Source organism: Panulirus ornatus, chromosome 48 (genome assembly GCF_036320965.1).
Source record: "Panulirus ornatus isolate Po-2019 chromosome 48, ASM3632096v1, whole genome shotgun sequence".
Classification (NCBI taxonomy): Eukaryota; Metazoa; Arthropoda; class Malacostraca; order Decapoda; family Palinuridae; genus Panulirus; species Panulirus ornatus.
This window is the reverse complement of record NC_092271.1, coordinates 8,628,228-8,649,637: the sequence shown is the minus strand read 5'-3', so window position 1 is coordinate 8,649,637 and position 21,410 is coordinate 8,628,228. Positions and strand designations below refer to the sequence as shown.

Genomic DNA, 21,410 nt, shown 5'->3' with positions numbered 1-21,410 from the left:
TATCTGCCACTCTATCATCAAACACATTCAGCAAACCTTCAAAATACTCACTCATATTGTTTTATTCTCCCTAAAATTGAATGATACTCCCTGCCCCTTTCTTTTATACATTTCCCAATCATCTGCATTTTTTCCCTGCAAAAATCATCCAAATGCCTCTCTCTTCTCTTTCACTAATAATCTTACTTCTTCATCCCACCACTCACTACCCTTTCTAATCAACCCACCTCCCACGCTTTTCATGCCACATGAGGTGATGTGCAAAGTTAGAGGGTTAGGGAAAATGATTTGGTAAACAGAGAAGAGGTAGTAAAAGCTTTGCGGAAGATGAAAGCCGGCAAGGCAGCAGGTTTGGATGGTATTGCAGTGGAATTTATTAAAAAAGGAGGTGACTGTATTCTTGACTGGTTGGTAAGGTTATTTAATGTATGTATGATTCATGGTGAGGTGCCTGAAGACTGGCGGAATGCTTGCATAGTGCCATTGTACAAAGGTAAAGGGGATAAGAGTGAGTGCCCAAATTACAAAACATTTGTTGAGCATTCCTGGTAAATTATAAGGGTGGGTATTGATTGAGAGGGTGATGGCATGTACAGAGCATCACATTAGGGAAGAGCAGTATGGTTTCAGAAGTGGTAGAGGATTTGTGGATCAGGTGTTTGCTTTGAAGAATATATGGGAGAAATACTTAGAAAAGCAAATGGATTTGTATGTAGCAATTATGGATCTGGAGAAGGCATATGATAGAGTTTATAGAGATGCTCTGTGGAAGGTATTAAGAATATATGGTGTGGGAGGCAAGTTGTTAGAAGCAGTGAAAAGTTTTTATCTAGGATGTAAGGCATGTGTACGTGTAGGAAGAGAGGAAAGTGATTGGTTCTCAGTGAATGTAGGTTTGCGACAGGGGTGTATGATGTCTCCATGATTGTTTAATTTGTTTATGGATGGGGTTGTTAGGGAGGTGAATGCAAGAGTTTTGGAAAGAGGGGAAGTATGCAGTCTGTTGTGGATGAGAGAGCTTGGGAAGTGAGTCAGTTGTTGTTCGCTGATGATACAGCGCTGGTGGCTGATTCATGTGAGAAACTGCAGAAGCTGGTGACTGAGTTTGGTAAAGTGTGTGAAAGAAGAAAGTTGAGAGTAGATGTGAATAAGAGCAAGGTTATTAGGTATAGTAGAGTTGAGGGTCAAGTCAATTGGGGGGAAAGTTTGAATGGAGAAAACTGGAGGAAGTAAAGTGTTTTAGATATCTCGGAGTGGATTTGGCAGCGGATGGAACCATGGAAGCGGAAGTGAGCCATAGGGTGGGGGAGGGGGCGAAAATTCTGGGAGCCTTGAAGAATGTGTGCAAGTCGAGAACATTACCTCGGAAAGCAAAAATGGGTATGTTTGAAGGAATAATGGTTCCAACAATGTAGTATGGGTGCGAGGCGTGGGCTATGGATAGAGTTGTGAGCAGGAGGGTGGATGTGCTGATAATGAGATGTTTGAGGACAATATGTGGTGTGAGGTGCTTTGATCGAGTAAGTAATGTAAGGGTAAGAGCGATGTGTGATAATAAAAAGAGTGTGGAGAGAACAGAAGAGGGTGTTTTGAAATGGTTTGGTCACATGGAGAGAATGAGTGAGGAAAGATTGACCAAGAGTATATATGTGTCAGAGGTTTAGGTAACGAGGAGAAGTGGGAGACCAAATTGGAGGTGGAAAGATGGAGTGCAAAAGATTTTGAGTGATCGGGGCCTGAACATGCAGGAGGGTGAAAGGCGTGCAAGGAATAGAGTGAATTGGAACGATGTGGTATAGCGGGGTCGACGTGCTGTCAATGGATTCAATCAGGGCATGTGAAGCGTCTGGGGTAAACCATGGAAAGTTCTGTGGGGCGCGGATGTGGAAAGGGAGCTTTGGTTTCGGTGTATTATTACATGACAGCTAGAGACTGAGTGTGAACGAATGGGGATTTTGTTGTATTTTCCTAGCGCTACCTCGCACACATGAGGGGGGAGAGGGTTGTTGTTCCATGTGTGGCGAGGTGGCGATGGGAATAAATAAAAGCAGACAGTATGAATTATGTACTTGTGTATATATGTATATGTCTGTGTGTATATATATATATATATATATATATATATATATATATATATATATATATATATATATATATATGAATTATGTACTTGTGTATATATGTATATGTCTGTGTGTATATGTATATATATATATATATATATATATATATATATATATATATATATATATATATATATATATATATATATATATATATATATATATATATATATATATATATATATATATATATATATGATCCCTGGGGATAGGGGATTAAGAATACTTCCCACGTATTCCCTGCGTGTCGTAGAAGGCGACTAAAAGGGGAGGGAGCGGGGGGCTGGAAATCCTCCCCTCTCGGTTTTTTTTTTCAATTTTCCAAAAGAAGGAACAGAGAATTGGGCCAGGTGAGGGTATTCCCTCAAAGGCCCAGTCCTCTGTTCTTAACGCTACCTCGCTAATGCGGGAAATGGCGAATAGTTTGAAAAAAAAAAAAAAAATATATATATATATATATATATATATATATATATATGTATATATATATATATATAATATATACATATGTATATATATATATATATATATATATATATATATATATATATATATATATATATATATATATATATATATATATATATATATATATATATATATCTTTTTCTTTCTTTCAAACTATTCGCCATTTCCCGCATTAGCGAGGTAGCGTTAAGAACAGAGAACTGGGCCTTTGAGGGAATATCCTCACCTGGCCCCCTTCTCTGTTCCTTCTTTAGGAAAATTAAAAAAAAAAAAAACAAGAGGAGAGGATTTCCAGCCCCCCGCTCCCTCCCCTTTTAGTCGCCTTCTACGACACGCAGGTAATACGTGGGAAGTAATCTTTCTCCCCTATCCCCAGGGATGATATATATATATATATATATATATATATATGCGAGGCGTGGGCTGTGGATGGAGTTGTGCGCGGGAGGATGGATGTGCTGGAGGTGAGATGTTTGGGGACGGTGTGTGGTGTGGGGTAGTTTGATCGAGTGAGTGGCGTGGGGGTGGGAGAGATGTGTGGAAATGGGGGGAGCGTGGTTGGGGGAGCGGGGGAGGGTGTTTTGAAGTGGTTTGGGCGCATGGAGGGGATGAGTGTGGGGACGTTGACCGGGAGGATGTGTGTGTCGGAGGTGGGGGGAACGGGGAGGGGGGGGGACCGGGTTGGGGGTGGAAGGGTGGAGTGAGGGGGATTTTGTGTGGTCGGGGCCTGGACATGCGGGGGGGTGGGGGGAGGGCGGGGAATGGAGTGAATTGGAGCGGTGTGGTGTGCCGGGGTTGACGTGCTGTCGGTGGATTGAATCGGGGCGTGTGGGGCGTCTGGGGTGAGCCGTGGGGGGCTGTGTGGGTGTGTGTGTTTGCGTGTGTGGACGTGTGTATGTGCATGTGTGTGGGGGGGGTTGGGCCATTTCTTTCGTCTGTTTCCTTGCGCTGCCTCGCAGGCGCGGGAGGCAGCGGCAAAGTATGGAAAAAAAGAAAAAAATATATATATACATATATATATATGTTATCCCTGGGGATAGGGGAGAAAGAATACTTCCCACGTATTCCCTGCGTGTCGTAGAAGGCGACTAAAAGGGAAGGGAGCGGGGGGCTGGAAATCCTCCCCTCTCATTTTTCTTTTTTTTTTTTCCAAAAGAAGTAACAGAGAAGTGGGTCAGGTGAGAATATTCCCTCAAAGGCCCAGTCCTCTGTTCTTAACGCTACCTCGCTATCGCGGGAAATGGCGAATAGTATGAAAGAAAAAAGAATATATATATGTATATATATATAAATATTCTTTTTTTTTTTTTTCATACTATTTGCCATTTCCCGCGTTAGCGAGGTAGCGTTAAGAACAGAGAACTGGGCCTTAGAGGGAATATCCTCACCTGACCCCCTTCTCTGTTCCTTCTTTTGGAAAATTAAAAAAAAAAACAAGAAAGGGGAGGATTTCCAGCCACCCGCTCCCTACCCTTTTAGTCGCCTTCTACGACACGCAGGGAATACGTGGGAAGTATTCTTTCTCCCCTATCCCCAGGGATAATATATATATATATATATATATATATATATATGTATATATATATATATATATATATATATATATATATATATATATATATATATATATATATATATCACTCAATACCCTCCAAAACGCAGAATTCGAACCCATAACCTGGCCGTGAGCGTTGCCGACTACCACGCAAAAGCTTCTGGGTTCGAATCCTGGCTGCCGGAGGATATAATGTGTCCTATGAAAGGGCGCATTCATATGCACTATAGTCGCGTGCATATATATATATACATATATATATATATATATATATATATATATATATATATATATATATATATATATATATATATATATATATATATATATATATATATATATATATATATATATATATATATATATATATATATATATATATATATATATTGCAACTGCCCACTATTTACGTCAAAGCCATATAACTGTAAAAGCATTCTTCATCAAAGTTTGACCGCAGGAAAAAACGGGTGAACATGAGGGCATTTACTGTGGCACCTACGTTGTACTCTTAACAAATCACGTCAACAGGTGATTGTCTGAATAACTACCGTCGGTGTGGAGGCCTGAGCCTCAACACTGGTGCCAGAGGATAACAAATGCTACCAATGTAGCCCCGGGAAGAAAAAATGATCTCTTCCTAAGCATAATTTTGGAGGTCTGGGGCCGTATGCAGAAAACCTCCCAGATTTCTGCTTATTCTTATGCTTAGCTGAGCAAGTGACTTAAGTGCTACACAGAAAAGGACTGAGCACGATGCTTAGCAAAACTCAAGCATAATATTTAAGAAGTATGAAATGTAGTTTGGGTCAAAATTTGTCGTCTGCTAAGCAAATAGTTAAGCGTAGGGCAGCTTTCAGAAACATGCTTATCAAAATTCTTAAAGTTAAGTAAAATTCTTTGGGGTTAAGCATACTTATAAGCATTCTAAGAAGTTTTCTGCATACGGCCCCTGGTCCCTGTGAACACTTCAAGTGCGACACTTGGACCCCTGAGAAAGGGTCGAGGCATCGTACCCCAGGGTCGTGCCATCGTGCTCAAGAGACCACCAACCCCCCAAAACTAGCGGGAAAGCACCCAGGAGGCAGCATCAGGTGACGTATGCGTAACACCATATATATATATATATGACCGTACCCGTGCACACCTCCGGCCGTTTTCTCCTCGGTCTCTTGAGGCGGGGGGACCTCGCCTACAGCACCTGGCTTCGAATCCTCTCTCGTAATGACGTTCATTACTTCATTCAATCGTACACTATTTCAGCAGGACGATGAACGGATCATAATGACCAATTAGGAGGGTAAGAACTACAGCTTTACGTTCACCCGGTGAATCTTTCTGGTTCTGCTTATGTAAGGCGTGAGGTGTTGACAGATAGCTGAAGTGGTGGATGATGGAAGGTTAAAGATGTACTGTAATTGGCAACGTAAACTGTTACGGAGAGGAAGTCAAGCCTCGTTACTGTAAATCGAACACCAGTTCAGCATCAGGTTTTGAAGGGTAGACATGCAACCTGTTTGAATCGAAGCTGAAATTGAATGTAAATCGTTTTTTTTTTTTTTTTTTTTGAGTGACTCGTGAGATTCACCGGGTGAACGTAAATCTGTAGTTCTTACCCTCCTAATTGGTCATAAATATATATATATATATATATATATATATATATATATATATATATATATATATATATATATATACATATATTTTTTTTTTTTTTTTTTTGCCGCTGTCTCCTGCGATTGCGAGGTAGCGCAAGGAAACAGACGAAAGAAATGGCCCAACCCACCCCCATACACATGTATATACATACGTCCACACACGCAAATATACATACCTACACAGCTTTCCATGGTTTACCCCAGACGCTTCACATGCCCGATTCAATCCACTGACAGCACGTCAACCCCGGTATACCACATCGGTCCAATTCACTCTATTCCTTGCACGCCTTTCACCCTCCTGCATGTTCAGGCCCCGATCACACAAAATCTTTTTCACTCCATCTTTCCACCTCCAATTTGGTCTCCCTCTTCTCCTCGTTCCCTCCACCTCCGACACATATATCCTCTTGGTCAATCTTTCCTCACTCATTCTCTCCATGTGACCAAACCATTTCAAAACACCCTCTTCTGCTCTCTCAACAACGCTCTTTTTATTTCCACATATCTCTCTTACCCTTACGTTACTTACTCGATCAAACCACCTCACACCACACATTGTCCTCAAACATCTCATTTCCAGCACATCCATCCTCCTGCGCACCACTCTATCCATAGCCCACGCCTCGCAACCATACAACATTGTTGGAACCACTATTCCTTCAAACATACCCATTTTTGCTTTCCGAGATAATGTTCTCGACTTCCACACATTCTTCAAGGCTCCCAGAATTTTCGCCCCCTCCCCCATCCTATGATCCACTTCCGCTTCCATGGTTCCATCCGCTGCCAGATCCACTCCCAGATATCTAAAACACTTTACTTCCTCCAGTTTTTCTCCATTCAAACTCACCTCCCAATTGACTTGACCCTCAACCCTACTGTACCTAATAACCTTGCTCTTATTCACATTTACTTTTAACTTTCTTCTTTCACACACTTTACCAAACTCAGTCACCATCTTCTGCAGTTTCTCACATGAATCAGCCACCAGCGCTGCATCATCAGCGAACAACAACTGACTCACTTCCCAAGCTCTCTCATCCCCAACAGACTTCATACTTGCCCCTCTTTCCAAAACTCTTGCATTCACCTCCCTAACAACCCCATCCATAAACAAATTAAACAACCATGGAGACATCACACACCCCTGCCGCAAACCTACATTCACTGAGAACCAATCACTTTCCTCTCTTCCTACACGTACACATGCCTTACATCCTCGATAAAAACTTTTCACTGCTTCTAACAACTTGCCTCCCACACCATATATTCTTAATACCTTCCACAGAGCATCTCTATCAACTCTATCATATGCCTTCTCCAGATCCATAAATGCTACATACAAATCCATTAGCTTTTCTAAGTATTTCTCACATACATTCTTCAAAGCAAACACCTGATCCACACATCCTCTACCACTTCTGAAACCAGACTGCACTTCCCCAATCTGATGCTCTGTACATGCCTTCACCCTCTCAATCAATACCCTCCCATATAATTTACCAGGAATACTCAACAAACTTATACCTCTGTAATATATATATATATATATATATATATATATATATATATATATATATATATATATATATATATATATATATATATATATATATATATATATATATATATATATATATATATATCTGCATATATATATCTGTATATATATATATATATATATATATATATATATATATATATATATATATATATATATATATATATATATATATATATATATATATATATATATACATATATATATATATATATATATATATATATATATATATATATATATATAGAGGTAGAGGATGTGTGGATCAGGTGTCTGCTTTGAAGAATGTATGTGAGAAATATTTAGAAAAGCAAATGGATTTGTATGTAGCATTTATGGATCTGGAGAAGGCATATGATAGAGTTGATAGAGATGCTTTGTGGAAGGTATTAAGAATATATGGTGTGGGAGGAAAGTTGTTAGAAGCAGTGAAAAGTTTTTATCGAGGATGTAAGGCATGTGTACGTGTAGGAAGAGAGGAAAGTGATTGGTTCTCAGTGAATGTAGGTTTGCGGCAGGGGTGTGTGATGTCTCCATGGTTGTTTAATTTGTTTATGGATGGGGTTGTTAGGGAGGTAAATGCAAGAGTTTTGGAAAGAGGGGCAAGTATGAAGTCTGTTGGGGATAAGAGAGCTTGGGAAGTGAGTCAGTTGTTGTTCGCTGATGATACAGCGCTGGTGGCTGATTCATGTGAGAAACTGCAGAAGCTGGTGACTGAGTTTGGTAAAGTGTGTGGAAGAAGAAAGTTAAGAGTAAATGTGAATAAGAGCAAGGTTATTAGGTACAGTAGGGTTGAGGGTCAAGTCAATTGGGAGGTGAGTTTGAAATTCTGGGGGCCTTGAAGAATGTTTGGAAGTCGAGAACATTATCTCGGAAAGCAAAAATGGGTATGTTTGAAGGAATAGGGGTTCCAACAATGTTTTATGGTTGCGAGGCGTGGGCTATGGATACAGTTGTGCGAAGGAGGATGGATGTGCTGGAAATGAGATGTTTGAGGACAATGTGTGGTGTGAGGTGGTTTGATCGAGTGAGTAACGTAAGGGTAAGAGAGATATGTGGAAATAAAAAGAGCGTGGTTGAGAGAGCAGAAGAGGGTGTTTTGAAGTGGCTTGGGCACATGAAGAGGATGAGTTAGGAAAGATTGACCAAGAGGATATATGTGTCGGAGGTGGAGGGAGCAAGGAGAAGAGGGAGACAAAATTGGAGGTGGAAAGATGGAGTGAAAAAGATTTTGTGTGATCGGGGCCTGAACATGCAGGAGGGTGAAAGGAGGACAAGGAATAGAGTGAATTGGAGCAATGTGGTATACCGGGGTTGGCGTGCTGTCAGTGGATTGAATCAAGGCATGTGAAGCGTCTGAGGTACACCATGGAAAGCTGTGTAGGTATGTATATTTGCGTGTGTGGACGTATGTATATACATGTGTATGGGGGGGGGTTTGTCCATTTTCTTTCGTCTGTTTCCTTGCGCTACCTCGCAAACGCGGGAGACAGCGACAAAGTATAGAAAAAGAAAAAAAAAAAAAATATATATATATATATATATATATATATATATATATATATATATATATATATATATATATATATATATATATATATATATATATATATATATATATATATGTATATATATATATATATATATATATATATATATAAATATATATATATATATATATATATATATATATATATATATATATATATATATATATATATATATATATATATATATATATATATATATATATATATATATATATATATATATATAAGGCATGTGTACGTGTAGGAAGAGAGGTAAGTGATTGGTTCTCAGTGAATGTAGGTTTGCGGCAAGGGTGTGTGTTGTCTTCATGGTTGTTTAATTTGTTTATTGATGGTGTTGTTAGGGAGGTGAATGCAAGGGTTTTGGAAAGAGGGGCAAGTATGCAGTCTGTTGTGGATGAGAGAGCTTCGGAAGTGAGTCAGTGTTTCTTAGCTAATGATACATCGCTGGTGGCTGATTCATGTGAGAAACTGTAGAAGCTGGTGACTGAGTTTGGTAAACTGTGTGAAAGAAGAAAGTTGAGAGTAAATGTGATAAGAGCAAGATTATTAGGTACAGTAGGGTTGAGGGGTCAAGTCAATTAGGAGGTAAGTTTGAATGGAGAAAAACTGGAGGAAGTAAAGTGTTTTAGATATCTGGGATTGGATCTGGCAGCGGATGGAACCATGGAAGCGGAAGTGAATCATAAGTTTGGTAGGGGGCAAAAATTCTGGGAGTCTTGAAGAATGTGTGGAAGTCGAGAACATTATCTCGGAAAGCAAAAATGGGTATGTTTGAAGGAATAGTGGCTCCAACAATGTTGTATGGTTTCGAGGCGTGGGCTATGGATCTCTAGAGTTGTGCGCAAGAGGGTGGATGTGGTGGAAATGAGATGTTTGAGGACAATATGTTGTGTGAGGTGGTTTGATCGAGTAAGTAATGTAAGGGTAAGAGCGATGTGTGGTAATAAAAAGAGTGTGGTTGAGAAAGCAGAAGAGGGTGTTTTGAAATGGTTTGGTCACATGGAGAGAATGAGTGAGGAAAGATTGACCAAGTGGATATATGCGTCAGAGGTGGAGGGAACGAGGAGAAGTGGGAGACCAAATTAGAGGTGGAAAGATGGAGTGAAAAAGATATTGAGTGATCGGGGCCTGAACGTGCAGGAGGGTGCAAGGCGTGCAAGGAATAGAGTGATTTGGAACGATGTGGTATACCGGGGTCGACGTGCTGTCAATGGATTGAACCAGGGCATGTGAAGCGTCTGGGGTAAACCATGGAAAGTTCTGTGGGGCCTGGATATGGAAAGGGAGCTGTGGTTTCGGTGCATTATTACATGACAGCTAGAGATTGAGTGTGACCGAATATGGCCTTTGTTGTCTTTTCCTAGCGCTACCTCGTACACATGAGGGGGGAGGGGGCTGTTTTTCCATGTGTGGCGGGGTGGTGATGGGAATAAATAAAGGCAGACAGTATGAATTATGTACATGTGTATATATGTATATGTCTGTGTGTGTATATATAAGTATACATGGAGATGTATAGTTATGTATATTTGCGTGTGTAGACGTGTATGTATATACATGTGTATGTGGGTCGGTTTGGCAATTCTTTCGTCTGTTTCCTTGTGCTACCTCGCTAACGCGGGAGACAGCGACAATGGAAAATAAATATATATATATATATATATATATATATATATATATATATATATATATATATATATATATATATATATATATATATATATATACCCTCCTATGAGTCCCCGTGGACTCATAGGAATATCTTGATCACGCGCAAAATTGTGATCCTTTTCAATATATATATATATATACATATATATATATATATATATATATATATATATATATATATATATATATATATATATATATATATATATATATATATATATATATATATATATATATATATATATATATATATATATATATATATATATATATATATACGGGAGACAGCGACAAAGCAAAAAAAAAAAAAAATATATATATATATATATATATACATATATATATATATATATATATATATATATATATATATATATAAGGGATAGTGATAGGGGAGAAAGAATACTTCCCACGTATTCCCTGCGTGTCGTAGAAGAGACTAAAAGGGAAGTGAGCGGGGGACTGGAAATCCTCCCCTCTCGTTTTTTTAATTTTCCAAAAGAAGGGACAGAGAAGGGGCCAGGTGAGGATATTCCCTCAAAGGTCCAGTCCTGTGTTCTTAACGCAATCTCGCTAATGCGGGAAATGGCGAATAGTACAAAAGAAATAAATATATATATGTATATAAATGTATATATATATATATATATATATATATATATATATATATATATATATATATATATATATATATATATATATATTTTTTTTTTTTTTTTTTGCTTTGTCGCTATCTCCCGCGTTTGCGAGTTAGCGCAAGAAAACAGACGAAACAAATGGCCCAACCCACCCCCCATCCACATGTATATACATACCTCCACACACGCAAATATAAATACCTACACAGCTTTCCATGGGTTACCCCAGACGCTTCACATGCCCTGATTCAATCCACAGACAGCACGTCAACCCCGGTATACCACATCGATCCAATTCACTCTATTCCTTGCCCTCCTTTCACCCTCCTGCATGTTCAGGCCCCGATCACACAAAATCTTTTTCACTCCATCTTTCCACCTCCAATTTGGTCTCCCACTTCTCCTCGTTCCCTTCACCTCCGACACATATATCCTCTTGGTCAATCTTTCCTTACTCATTCTCTCCATGTGCCCAAACCATTTCAAAACACCCTCTTCTGCTCTCTCAACCACGCTCTTTTTATGTCCACACATCTCTCTTACCCTTACGTTACTTACTCGATCAAACCACCTCACACCATACATTGTCCTCAACCATCTCATTTCCAGCACATCCATCCTCCTGCGCACAACTCTATCCATAGCCCACGCCTCGCAACCATACAACATTGTTGGAACCACTATTCCTTCAAATATACCCATTTTTGCTTTCCGAGATAATGTTCTCGACTACCACACATTCTTGCAGTGGAATTTATTAAAAAAGGGGGTGACTGTATTATTGACTGGTTGGTAAGGTTATTCAATGTATGTATGACTCATGGTGAGGTGCCTGAGGATTGGCGGAATGCGTGCATAGTGCCATTGTACAAAGGCAAAGGGGATAAGAGTGAGTGCTCAAATTACAGAGGTATAAGTTTGTTGAGTATTCCTGGTAAATGATATGGGAGGGTATTGATTGAGAGGGTGAAGGCATGTACAAAGCATCAGATTGGGGAAGAACAGTGTGGTTTCAAAAGTGGTAGAGGATGTGTGGATCAGGTGTTTGCTTTGAAGAATGTATGTGAGAAATACTTAGAAAAGCAAATGGATTTGTATGTAGCATTTATGGATCTGGAGAAGGCATATGATAGAGTTGATAGAGATGCTCTGTGGAAGGTATTAAGAATATATGGTGTGGGAGGCAAGTTGTTAGAAGCAGTGAAAAGTTTTTATCGAGGATGTAAGGCATGTGTACGTGTAGGAAGAGAGGAAAGTGATTGGTTCTCAGTGAATGTAGGTTTGCGGCAGGGGTGTGTGATGTCTCCATGGTTATTTAATTTGTTTATGGATTGGGTTGTTAGGGAGGTGAATGCAAGAGTTTTGGAAAGAGGGGCAAGTACGAAGTCTAATGTGGATGAGAGAGCTTGGGAAGTGAGTCAGTTGTTGTTCGCTGATTATACAGCGCTGGTGGCTGATTCATGTGAGAAACTGCAGAAGCTGGTGACTGAGTTTGGTACAGTGTGTGGAAGAAGAAAGTTAAGAGTAAATGTGAATAAGAGCAAGGTTATTAGGTACAGTAGGGTTGAGGGTCAAGTCAATTGGGAGGTGAGTTTGAATGGAGAAAAACTGGAGGAAGTGAAGTGTTTTAGATATCTGGGAGTGGATCTCTCAGCGGATGGAACCATGGAAGCGGAAGTGGATCATAGGGTGGGGGAGGGGGCGAAAATTTTGGGAGTCTTGAAAAATGTGTGGAAGTCGAGAACATTATCCCGGAAAGCAAAAATGGGTATGTTTGAAGGAATAGTGGTTCCAACAATGTTGTATGGTTGCGAGGCGTGGGCTATGGATAGAGTTGTGCGCAGGAGGATGGATGTGCTGGAAATGAGATGTCTGAGGACAATGTGTGGTGTGAGGTGGTTTGATCGAGTAAGTAACGTAAGGGTAAGAGAGATGTGTGGAAATAAAAAGAGCGTGGTTGAGAGAGCAGAAGAGGGTGTTTTGAAGTGGTTTGGGCACATGGAGAGAATGAGTGAGGAAAGATTGACCAAGAGGATATATGTGTCGGAGGTGGAGGGAACGAGGAGAAGAGGGAGACCAAATTGGAGATGGAAAGATGGAGTGAAAAGGATTTTTTGTGATTGGGGCCTGAACATGCAGGAGGGTGAAAGGAGGGCAAGGAATAGAGTGAATCGGAGCGATGTGGTATACAGGGGTTGACGTGCTGTCAGTGGATTGAATCAAGGCATGTGAAGCGTCCGGGGTAAACCATGGAAAGCTGTGTAGGTATGTATATTTGCGTGTGTGGACGTGTGTATGTACATGTGTATGGGGGGGGTTGGGCCCTTTCTTTCGTCTGTTTCCTTGCGCTACCTCGCAAACGCGGGAGACAGCGACGAGGTATAAAAAAAAAATAAAATATATATATATATATATATATATATATATATATATATATATATATTTTTTTTTTTTTTTTTATACTTTGTCGCTGTCTCCCGTGTTTGCGAGGTAGCGCAAGGAAACAGACGAAAGAAATGGCCCAACCCCCCCCCATACACATGTACATACACACGTCCACACACGCAAATATACATACCTACACAGCTTTCCATGGTTTACCCCAGACGCTTCACATGCCTTGCTTCAATCCACTGACAGCACGTCAACCCCGGTATACCACATGACTCCAATTCACTCTATTTCTTGCCCTCCTTTCACCCTCCTGCATGTTCAGGCCCCGATCACACAAAATCTTTTTCACTCCATCTTTCCACCTCCAATTTGGTCTCCCTCGTTTCCTCGTTCCCTCCACCTCCGACACATATATCCTCTTGGTCAATCTCTCCTCACTCATTCTCTCCATGTGCCCAAACCATTTCAAAACACCCTCTTCTGCTCTCTCAACCACGCTCTTTTTATTTCCACACATCTCTCTTACCCTTACGTTACTTACTCGATCAAACCACCTCACACCACACATTGTCCTCAAACATCTCATTTCCAGCACATCCATCCTCCTGCGCACATCTCTATCCATAGCCCACGCCTCGCAACCATACAACATTGTTGGAACCACTATTCCCTCAAACATACCCATTTTTGCTTTCCGAGATAATGTTCTCGACTTCCACACATTTTTCAAGGCTCCCCAAATTTTCGCCCCCTCCCCCACCCTATGATCTACTTCCGCTTCCATGGTTCCATCCGCTGACAGATCCACTCCCAGATATCTAAAACACTTCACTTCCTCCAGTTTTTCTCCATTCAAACTCACCTCCCAATTGACTTGACCCTCACCCCTACTGTACCTAATAACCTTGCTCTTATTCACATTTACTCTCAACTTTCTTCTTCCACACACTTTACCAAACTCAGTCACCAGCTTCTGCAGTTTCTCACATGAATCAGCCACCAGCGCTGTATCATCAGCGAACAACAACTGACTCACTTCCCAAGCTCTCTCATCCCCAACAGACTTCATACTTGCCCCTCTTTCCAGGACTCTTGCATTTACCTCCCTTACAACCCCATCCATAAACAAATTAAACAACCATGGAGACATCACACACCCCTGCCGCAAACCTACATTCACTGAGAACCAATCACTTTCCTCTCTTCCTACACGTACACATGCCTTACATCCTCGATAAAAACTTTTCACTGCTTCTAACAACTTGCCTCCCACACCATATATTCTTAATACCTTCCACAGAGCATCTCTATCAACTCTATCATATGCCTTCTCCAGATCCATAAATGCTACATACAAATCCATTTGCTTTTCTAAGTATTTCTCACATACATTCTTCAAAGCAAACACCTGATCCACACATCCTCTACCACTTCTGAAACCGCACTGCTCTTCCCCAATCTGATGCTCTATACATGCCTTCACCCTCTCAATCAATACCCTCCCATATAATTTACCAGGAATACTCAACAAACTTATACCTCTGTAATTTGAGCACTCACTCTTATCCCCTTTGCCTTTGTACAATGGCACTATGCACGCATTCCGCCAATCCTCAGGCACCTCACCATGAGTCATACATACATTAAATAACCTTACCAACCAGTCAACAATACAGTCACCCCCTTTCTTAATAAATTCCACTGCAATACCATCCAAACCTGCTGCCTTGCCGGCTTTCATCTTCCGCAAAGCTTTTACTACCTCTTCTCTGTTTACCAAATCATTTTCCCTAACCCTCTCACTTTGCACACCACCTCGACCAAAACACCCTATATCTGCCACTCTGTCATCAGACACATTAATATGGGTAAAATTGAAAGTTGATGGAGAGAGGTGGGTGATTATTGGTGCATATGCACCTGGGCATGAGAAGAAAGATCATGAGAGGCAACTGTTTTGGGAGCAGCTAAATGAGTGTGTTAGCGTTTTTGATGCACGAGACCGGGTTATAGTGATGGGTGATTTGAATGCAAAGGTGAGTAATGTGGCAGTTGAGGGAATAATTGGTATGCATGGGGTGTTCAGTGTTGTAAATGGAAATGGTGAAGAGCTTGTAGATTTATGTGCTGAAAAAGGACTGATGATTGGGAATACCTGGTTTAAAAAGCGAGATATACATAAGTATACTTATGTAAGTAGGAGAGATGGCCAGAGAGCGTTATTGGATTACGTGTTAATTGACAGGCGTGCGAAAGAGAGACTTTTGGATGTTAATGTGCTGAGAGGTGCAACTGGAGGGATGTCTGATCATTATCTTGTGGAGGCTAAGGTGAAGATTAGTATGGGTTTTCAGAAAAGAGGAGTGAATGTTGGGGTGAAGAAGGTGGTGAGAGTAAGTGAGCTTGGGAAGGAGACCTGTGTGGGGAAGTACCAGGAGAGACTGTGTACAGAATGGAAAAAGGTGAGAACAATGGAAGTAAGGGGAGTGGGGGCGGAATGGGATGTATTTAGGGAATCAGTGATGGATTGCCCAAAAGATGCTTGTGGCATGAGAAGAGTGGGAGGTGGGCTGTTTAGAAAGGGTAGTGAGTGGTGGGATGAAGAAGTAAGAGTATTAGTGAAAGAGAAGAGAGAGGCATTTGGACGATTTTTGCAGGGAAAAAATGCAATTGAGTGGGAGAAGTATAAAAGAAAGAGACAGGAGGTCAAGAGAAAGGTGCAAGAGGTGAAAAAAGGGCAAATGAGAGTTGGGGTGAGAGACTATCAGTAAATTTTAGGGAGAATAAAAAGATGTTCTGGAAGGAGGTAAATAGGGTGCGTAAGACAAGGGAGCAAATGGGAACTTCAGTGAAGGGCGTAAATGGGGAGGTGATAACAAGTAGCGGTGATGTGAGAAGGAGATGGAATGAGTATTTTGAAGTTTGTTGAATATATATATATATATATATATATATATATATATATATATATATATATATATATATATATATATATATATATATATATATATATATATATATATATATATATATATATATATATATATATATATATATATATATATATATATATATATATATATTTTTTTTTTTTTTTTTTTTTTTTTATACTCTCCACTTCAAAACACCCTCTTCTGCTCTCTCAACCACGCTCTTTTTATTTCCACACATCTCTCTTACCCTTACGTTACTCACTCGATCAAACCACCTCACACCACACATTGTCCTCAAACATCTCATTTCCAGCACATCCATCCTCCTGCGCACAACTCTATCCATAGCCCACGCCTCGCAACCATACAACATTGTTGGAACCACTATTCCTTCAAACATACCCATTTTTGCTTTCCGAGATAATGTTCTCGACTTCCACACATTCTTCAAGGCCCCCAGAATTTTCGCCCCCTCCCCCACCCTATGATCCACTTCCGCTTCCATGGTTCCATCCGCTGCCAGATCCACTCCCAGATATCTAAAACACTTCACTTCCTCCAGTTTTTCTCCATTCAAACTCACCTCCCAATTGACTTGACCCTCAACCCTACTGTACCTAATAACCTTGCTCTTATTCACATTTACTCTTAACTTTCTTCTTCCACACACTTTACCAAACTCAGTCACCAGCTTCTGCAGTTTCTCACATGAATCAGCCACCAGCGCTGTATCATCAGCGAACAACAACTGACTCACTTCCCAAGCTCTCTCATCCCCAACAGACTTCATACTTGCCCCTCTTTCCAAAACTCTTGCATTTACCTCCCTAACAACCCCATCCATAAACAAATTAAACAACCATGGAGACATCACACACCCCTGCCGCAAACCTACATTCACTGAGAACCAATCACTTTCCTCTCTTCCTACACGTACACATGCCTTACATCCTCGATAAAAACTTTTCACTGCTTCTAACAACTTTCCTCCCACACCATATATTCTTAATACCTTCCACAGAGCATCTCTATCAACTCTATCATATGCCTTCTCCAGATCCATAAATGCTACATACAAATCCATTTGCTTTTCTAAGTATTTCTCACATACATTCTTCAAAGCAAACACCTGATCCACACATCCTCTACCACTTCTGAAACCACACTGCTCTTCCCCAATCTGATGCTCTGTACATGCCTTCACCCTCTCAATCAATACCCTCCCATATAATTTACCAGGAATACTCAACAAACTTATACCTCTGTAATTTGAGCACTCACTCTTATCCCCTTTGCCTTTGTACAATGGCACTATGCACGCATTCCGCCAATCCTCAGGCACCTCACCATGAGTCATACATACATTAAATAACCTTACCAACCAGTCAACAATACAGTCACCCCCTTTTTTAATAAATTCCACTGCAATACCATCCAAACCTGCTGCCTTGCCGGCTTTCATCTTCCGCAAAGCTTATATATATATATATATATATATATATATATATATATATATATATATATATATATATATATATATATATATATATATATATATATATATATATATATATATATATATATATATATATATATACCTGTCTTTAGAGAAAAGATCTTTGGCAAAGTCAAGGTGGTTCATGGATATCTCGAATGCTCAGATCGGAGGAATGAATCAATCGTATTTATGGTATTTGTTGTGTAAAAATATAAAATGTCTTATAAGAAATGTTGATTATCGTGTTTGAATTCGAGAAATGTCTTTTTTTGCTATTGTCCTGTTCTCATGAAGTGTCTGTATGTGTCCCGTAGCCACAAGGTTTGCACCTGTGATACGCATTTTGCTGCTGCTTCGCACAGCTTCTGCTGTGGACACTGACCACCCGAAAAGTGGATGTTATTATGCGTCCTACTTCCATCGAACAATTTAACTGTGGAATTCCCTTCCTTGTTTGGTCTTTCCCCCTTGATATAACATTTCTTCCTTCATGAGTCAGGTTTGTGAACACCTGTGTAGCTATGATTAATTTCTACTTTCTTTTTCTACTCTTTTCTCTTCGCTGGAGATGGGATGAATGAGGATACGTTATTGCCCACGCCATGTCAATCATTATCAAGAAATATTGATGATGATTATCTAATGAATTTGGTGCTTACTCTTGGGCAATCAGAACAATACTTTGCTTGTAATGTTTTGCCATTTTGTTAGTTCTGACATATTTCTAAACTGATCAATCTTGAAACTATTCATCCGAGAATGAAAGCTACTTGATGATAAATCGTTGACAATATCGGTCATTTTCTCTTTGGGCACAGTAGAGAATATAATCATATAATGTATTTACATTCAATCTTGCCATGAATGGAATGATGTAATTACATTGTCTTGCTATAGTATGATAAAGTAATCCCCAGTTGGATTGCCACTGTTGGCAGGTTGGTTTGCTTATGCTTATGAACCTTTTTAGCTTTCTTTACAGTGTATAACTGACCTTCATGACCCTGAAACGAGAGACGCCTTGCGTGGTGAATCTGTCCCTCAGATAGTCCACAGTCATACTGTTTCCTAGGTAGACAGACTTTCCTTGAAGAACTAGGGGGTAGACGTCTTCTATGGAATCGTAATATTTGAAATGTGTTGCTAGGCCCTGTGAAGAAAGAAGATGAGGTGATACCTACACGCAAAATCAGGTATTACGACAACTTTGTTTATTCCATTTTCGTTCATTATTCAAACCAGTAAACAGACTGAGGTGAATACACAATTGCAAGTACATACACTTTATCCCGTGTTCGAAACCTAGGCACGCAGAGGTAAATAGTTTAAATGGATTTCCCTGCAAAGAGAAAAGAATCGAACCTCTGCCACTGGAGGTAGCAGTTGAGGCGCTTACCCACTAAGCCACTGCTGTCCTTAAGGGAGAACTGGCTTTCCGATCACAATCATTCCAATGCCTCTTGCCCTGAACACTTTGGCAATAAGACTTCTATGGGTTAACGTCAGGAACACATTTACCAGTAGTAGTTTGTTTTAACTGATCTCTCCCAGTCAAAGGGAAAGTGGACATATATGAAACGGCGATTGAAACGGGCATTCACATGGTACTTGCATACGCTCAAATCCTTGTTCGAATCCTGGACACGCAGAAATGAATTATTTAAATAGGGTACCCTCAAAAGAGAAAGGACTCGAACCTCTGCCACTTGTAGCACCATTCCATGTCCGTATACCTCCGTGTTGATAGGGACAGATCGGTAAAACGTTACTACAGTTGATTGTGCGTCTGATGGGAAGTGTCCCATAGACGTCCCGTTGCTTATGTATGTAGGAAGGACATTTGGTTACTATGATCATGCACACGGATCATTTAGTTTCACAATTAATGATTTATGAGATGGCTGGTGGGAAAACATATTGGTTACTCAGATACTAGGAACTGTTGCGTTTTTGAAAGTATGTGAGGTGAAGATACAATGGACAGATCTTAAGTAGATGTAATACGCCTTCTTTGTTCAGAGATGCTCAACATATGCTAGGATTTAGGTACGTGTGATGTGAAACATTCTCACCCTCTTTCTTCTAGTTGTTATGTGATTCAAGATCTATTTTGCTCCCTAACCTGTGCGTAAGGATCACTTGACTTGGCTAATTCATCTTTAAGAAGCTCTCCAGGTCCCGACACTTCGAGGTTTGACTCATACAGCTCCTTGAACGTATTAATCATAGCCGGTTGTTTCTTTACTAACAAAAATGCCTTTAGGCTGGCAGAGTAGCTAGTTGTCAGTATTATGGTGTACAGCCACAGGAACTGGACGAAGATCTGGGTGCTGGCATTGCGGGGCAGGGATCTGTGAGCCTCACAGAAGTGGAGGCCGAAGGCGTAGTACCAGGCGAAGCTCAGGTTCTGCAGGATCTTTATCTCCCCACCACTGTTAGAAAAGAGACATGTAAAATGCTATCCTTTTAGTACCATCCTCAAACCCAACAGATAGTTATATCAAATATTTCATATGAAAAATGAAGAGTAAAAGCGTCGTTTGATTTCATTATCAAGTGTAAGAGAATATTATATTTTTCTTCGCAATCAGATATGAGCAACTAGAGTAGAATAAAAAAAAGTCAGCCCAGAAAATGCCTACTGTAACTCTAACAATAGTATATCATGAAACTATACAAGATCTACCAAAGACCAAAGATGCAGCAAATGAGAGACCATATTTAAAAGACCAACCAACATTCAACATAATGATCATGCGCATCTTTCCATTATCAATAAGTCGAATTCTTTCGAAAGGAAAAGATGGTAATATCCAGAGGGAAGGAGAGCTATGTGTAAAGAAGGAGAGTTGAACCTCTGATGATTATGAAGAAAAGTAAACGGAGACGTCTAAGTGATTGGATATGAAAGTTGATATATCAGGAGTGATGGATATACAAAGGAATTCAAAGGAATGCAAAGAAATTCAAATAGCAACAGACCACTGAATCCTTTCGAGGCTATTTGTAGTGGAGGAAGATGTCAGGGAATTCACATGATAGTGTGGTAAAAGTTAGAAGTCACAAAGATGATTCAAAGAGAATTACCTGAAAATCGTAATTTTGACTATGGAGAAGCAAATAAAATGTTGCACTTGGAGCGAAGTATCCATCAAGTCTATTCTTAAACGTATCTATAGAACTGCTTTCAGTCATTCTACTTGAGAAATCATTCCGTATGTTAACAATCCTGTTGAAGAAAAAGTACTTCGCCTCATTCGAGGTAAATCGTTTGTCCACCAGTTTGTATCCATTACTACAAGTAAAATCAGACAAATCAAGTCTTAAGTAACTTGATAGATCAAAAACATTAAAA

At 39.9% G+C, this 21,410-nt stretch overlaps 1 protein-coding gene across 1 annotated transcript in view; it reads right to left on the bottom strand.

Annotated features, from left to right (window-relative positions):
• LOC139763966 (uncharacterized) overlaps positions 1-20,817 on the bottom strand; it is a 178,156-nt gene extending 157,339 nt beyond the window's left edge. Inside the window, exons 1-3 of the mRNA XM_071690445.1 lie at positions 20,801-20,817; positions 20,178-20,487; positions 19,050-19,205 (exon numbers count right to left, since the gene is read on the bottom strand). Coding sequence (XP_071546546.1) covers positions 19,050-19,205; positions 20,178-20,487; positions 20,801-20,817 — 483 coding nt within the window. The remainder of the gene's footprint in view (positions 1-19,049; positions 19,206-20,177; positions 20,488-20,800) is intronic.
• Positions 20,818-21,410: the final 593 nt, after the last annotated feature.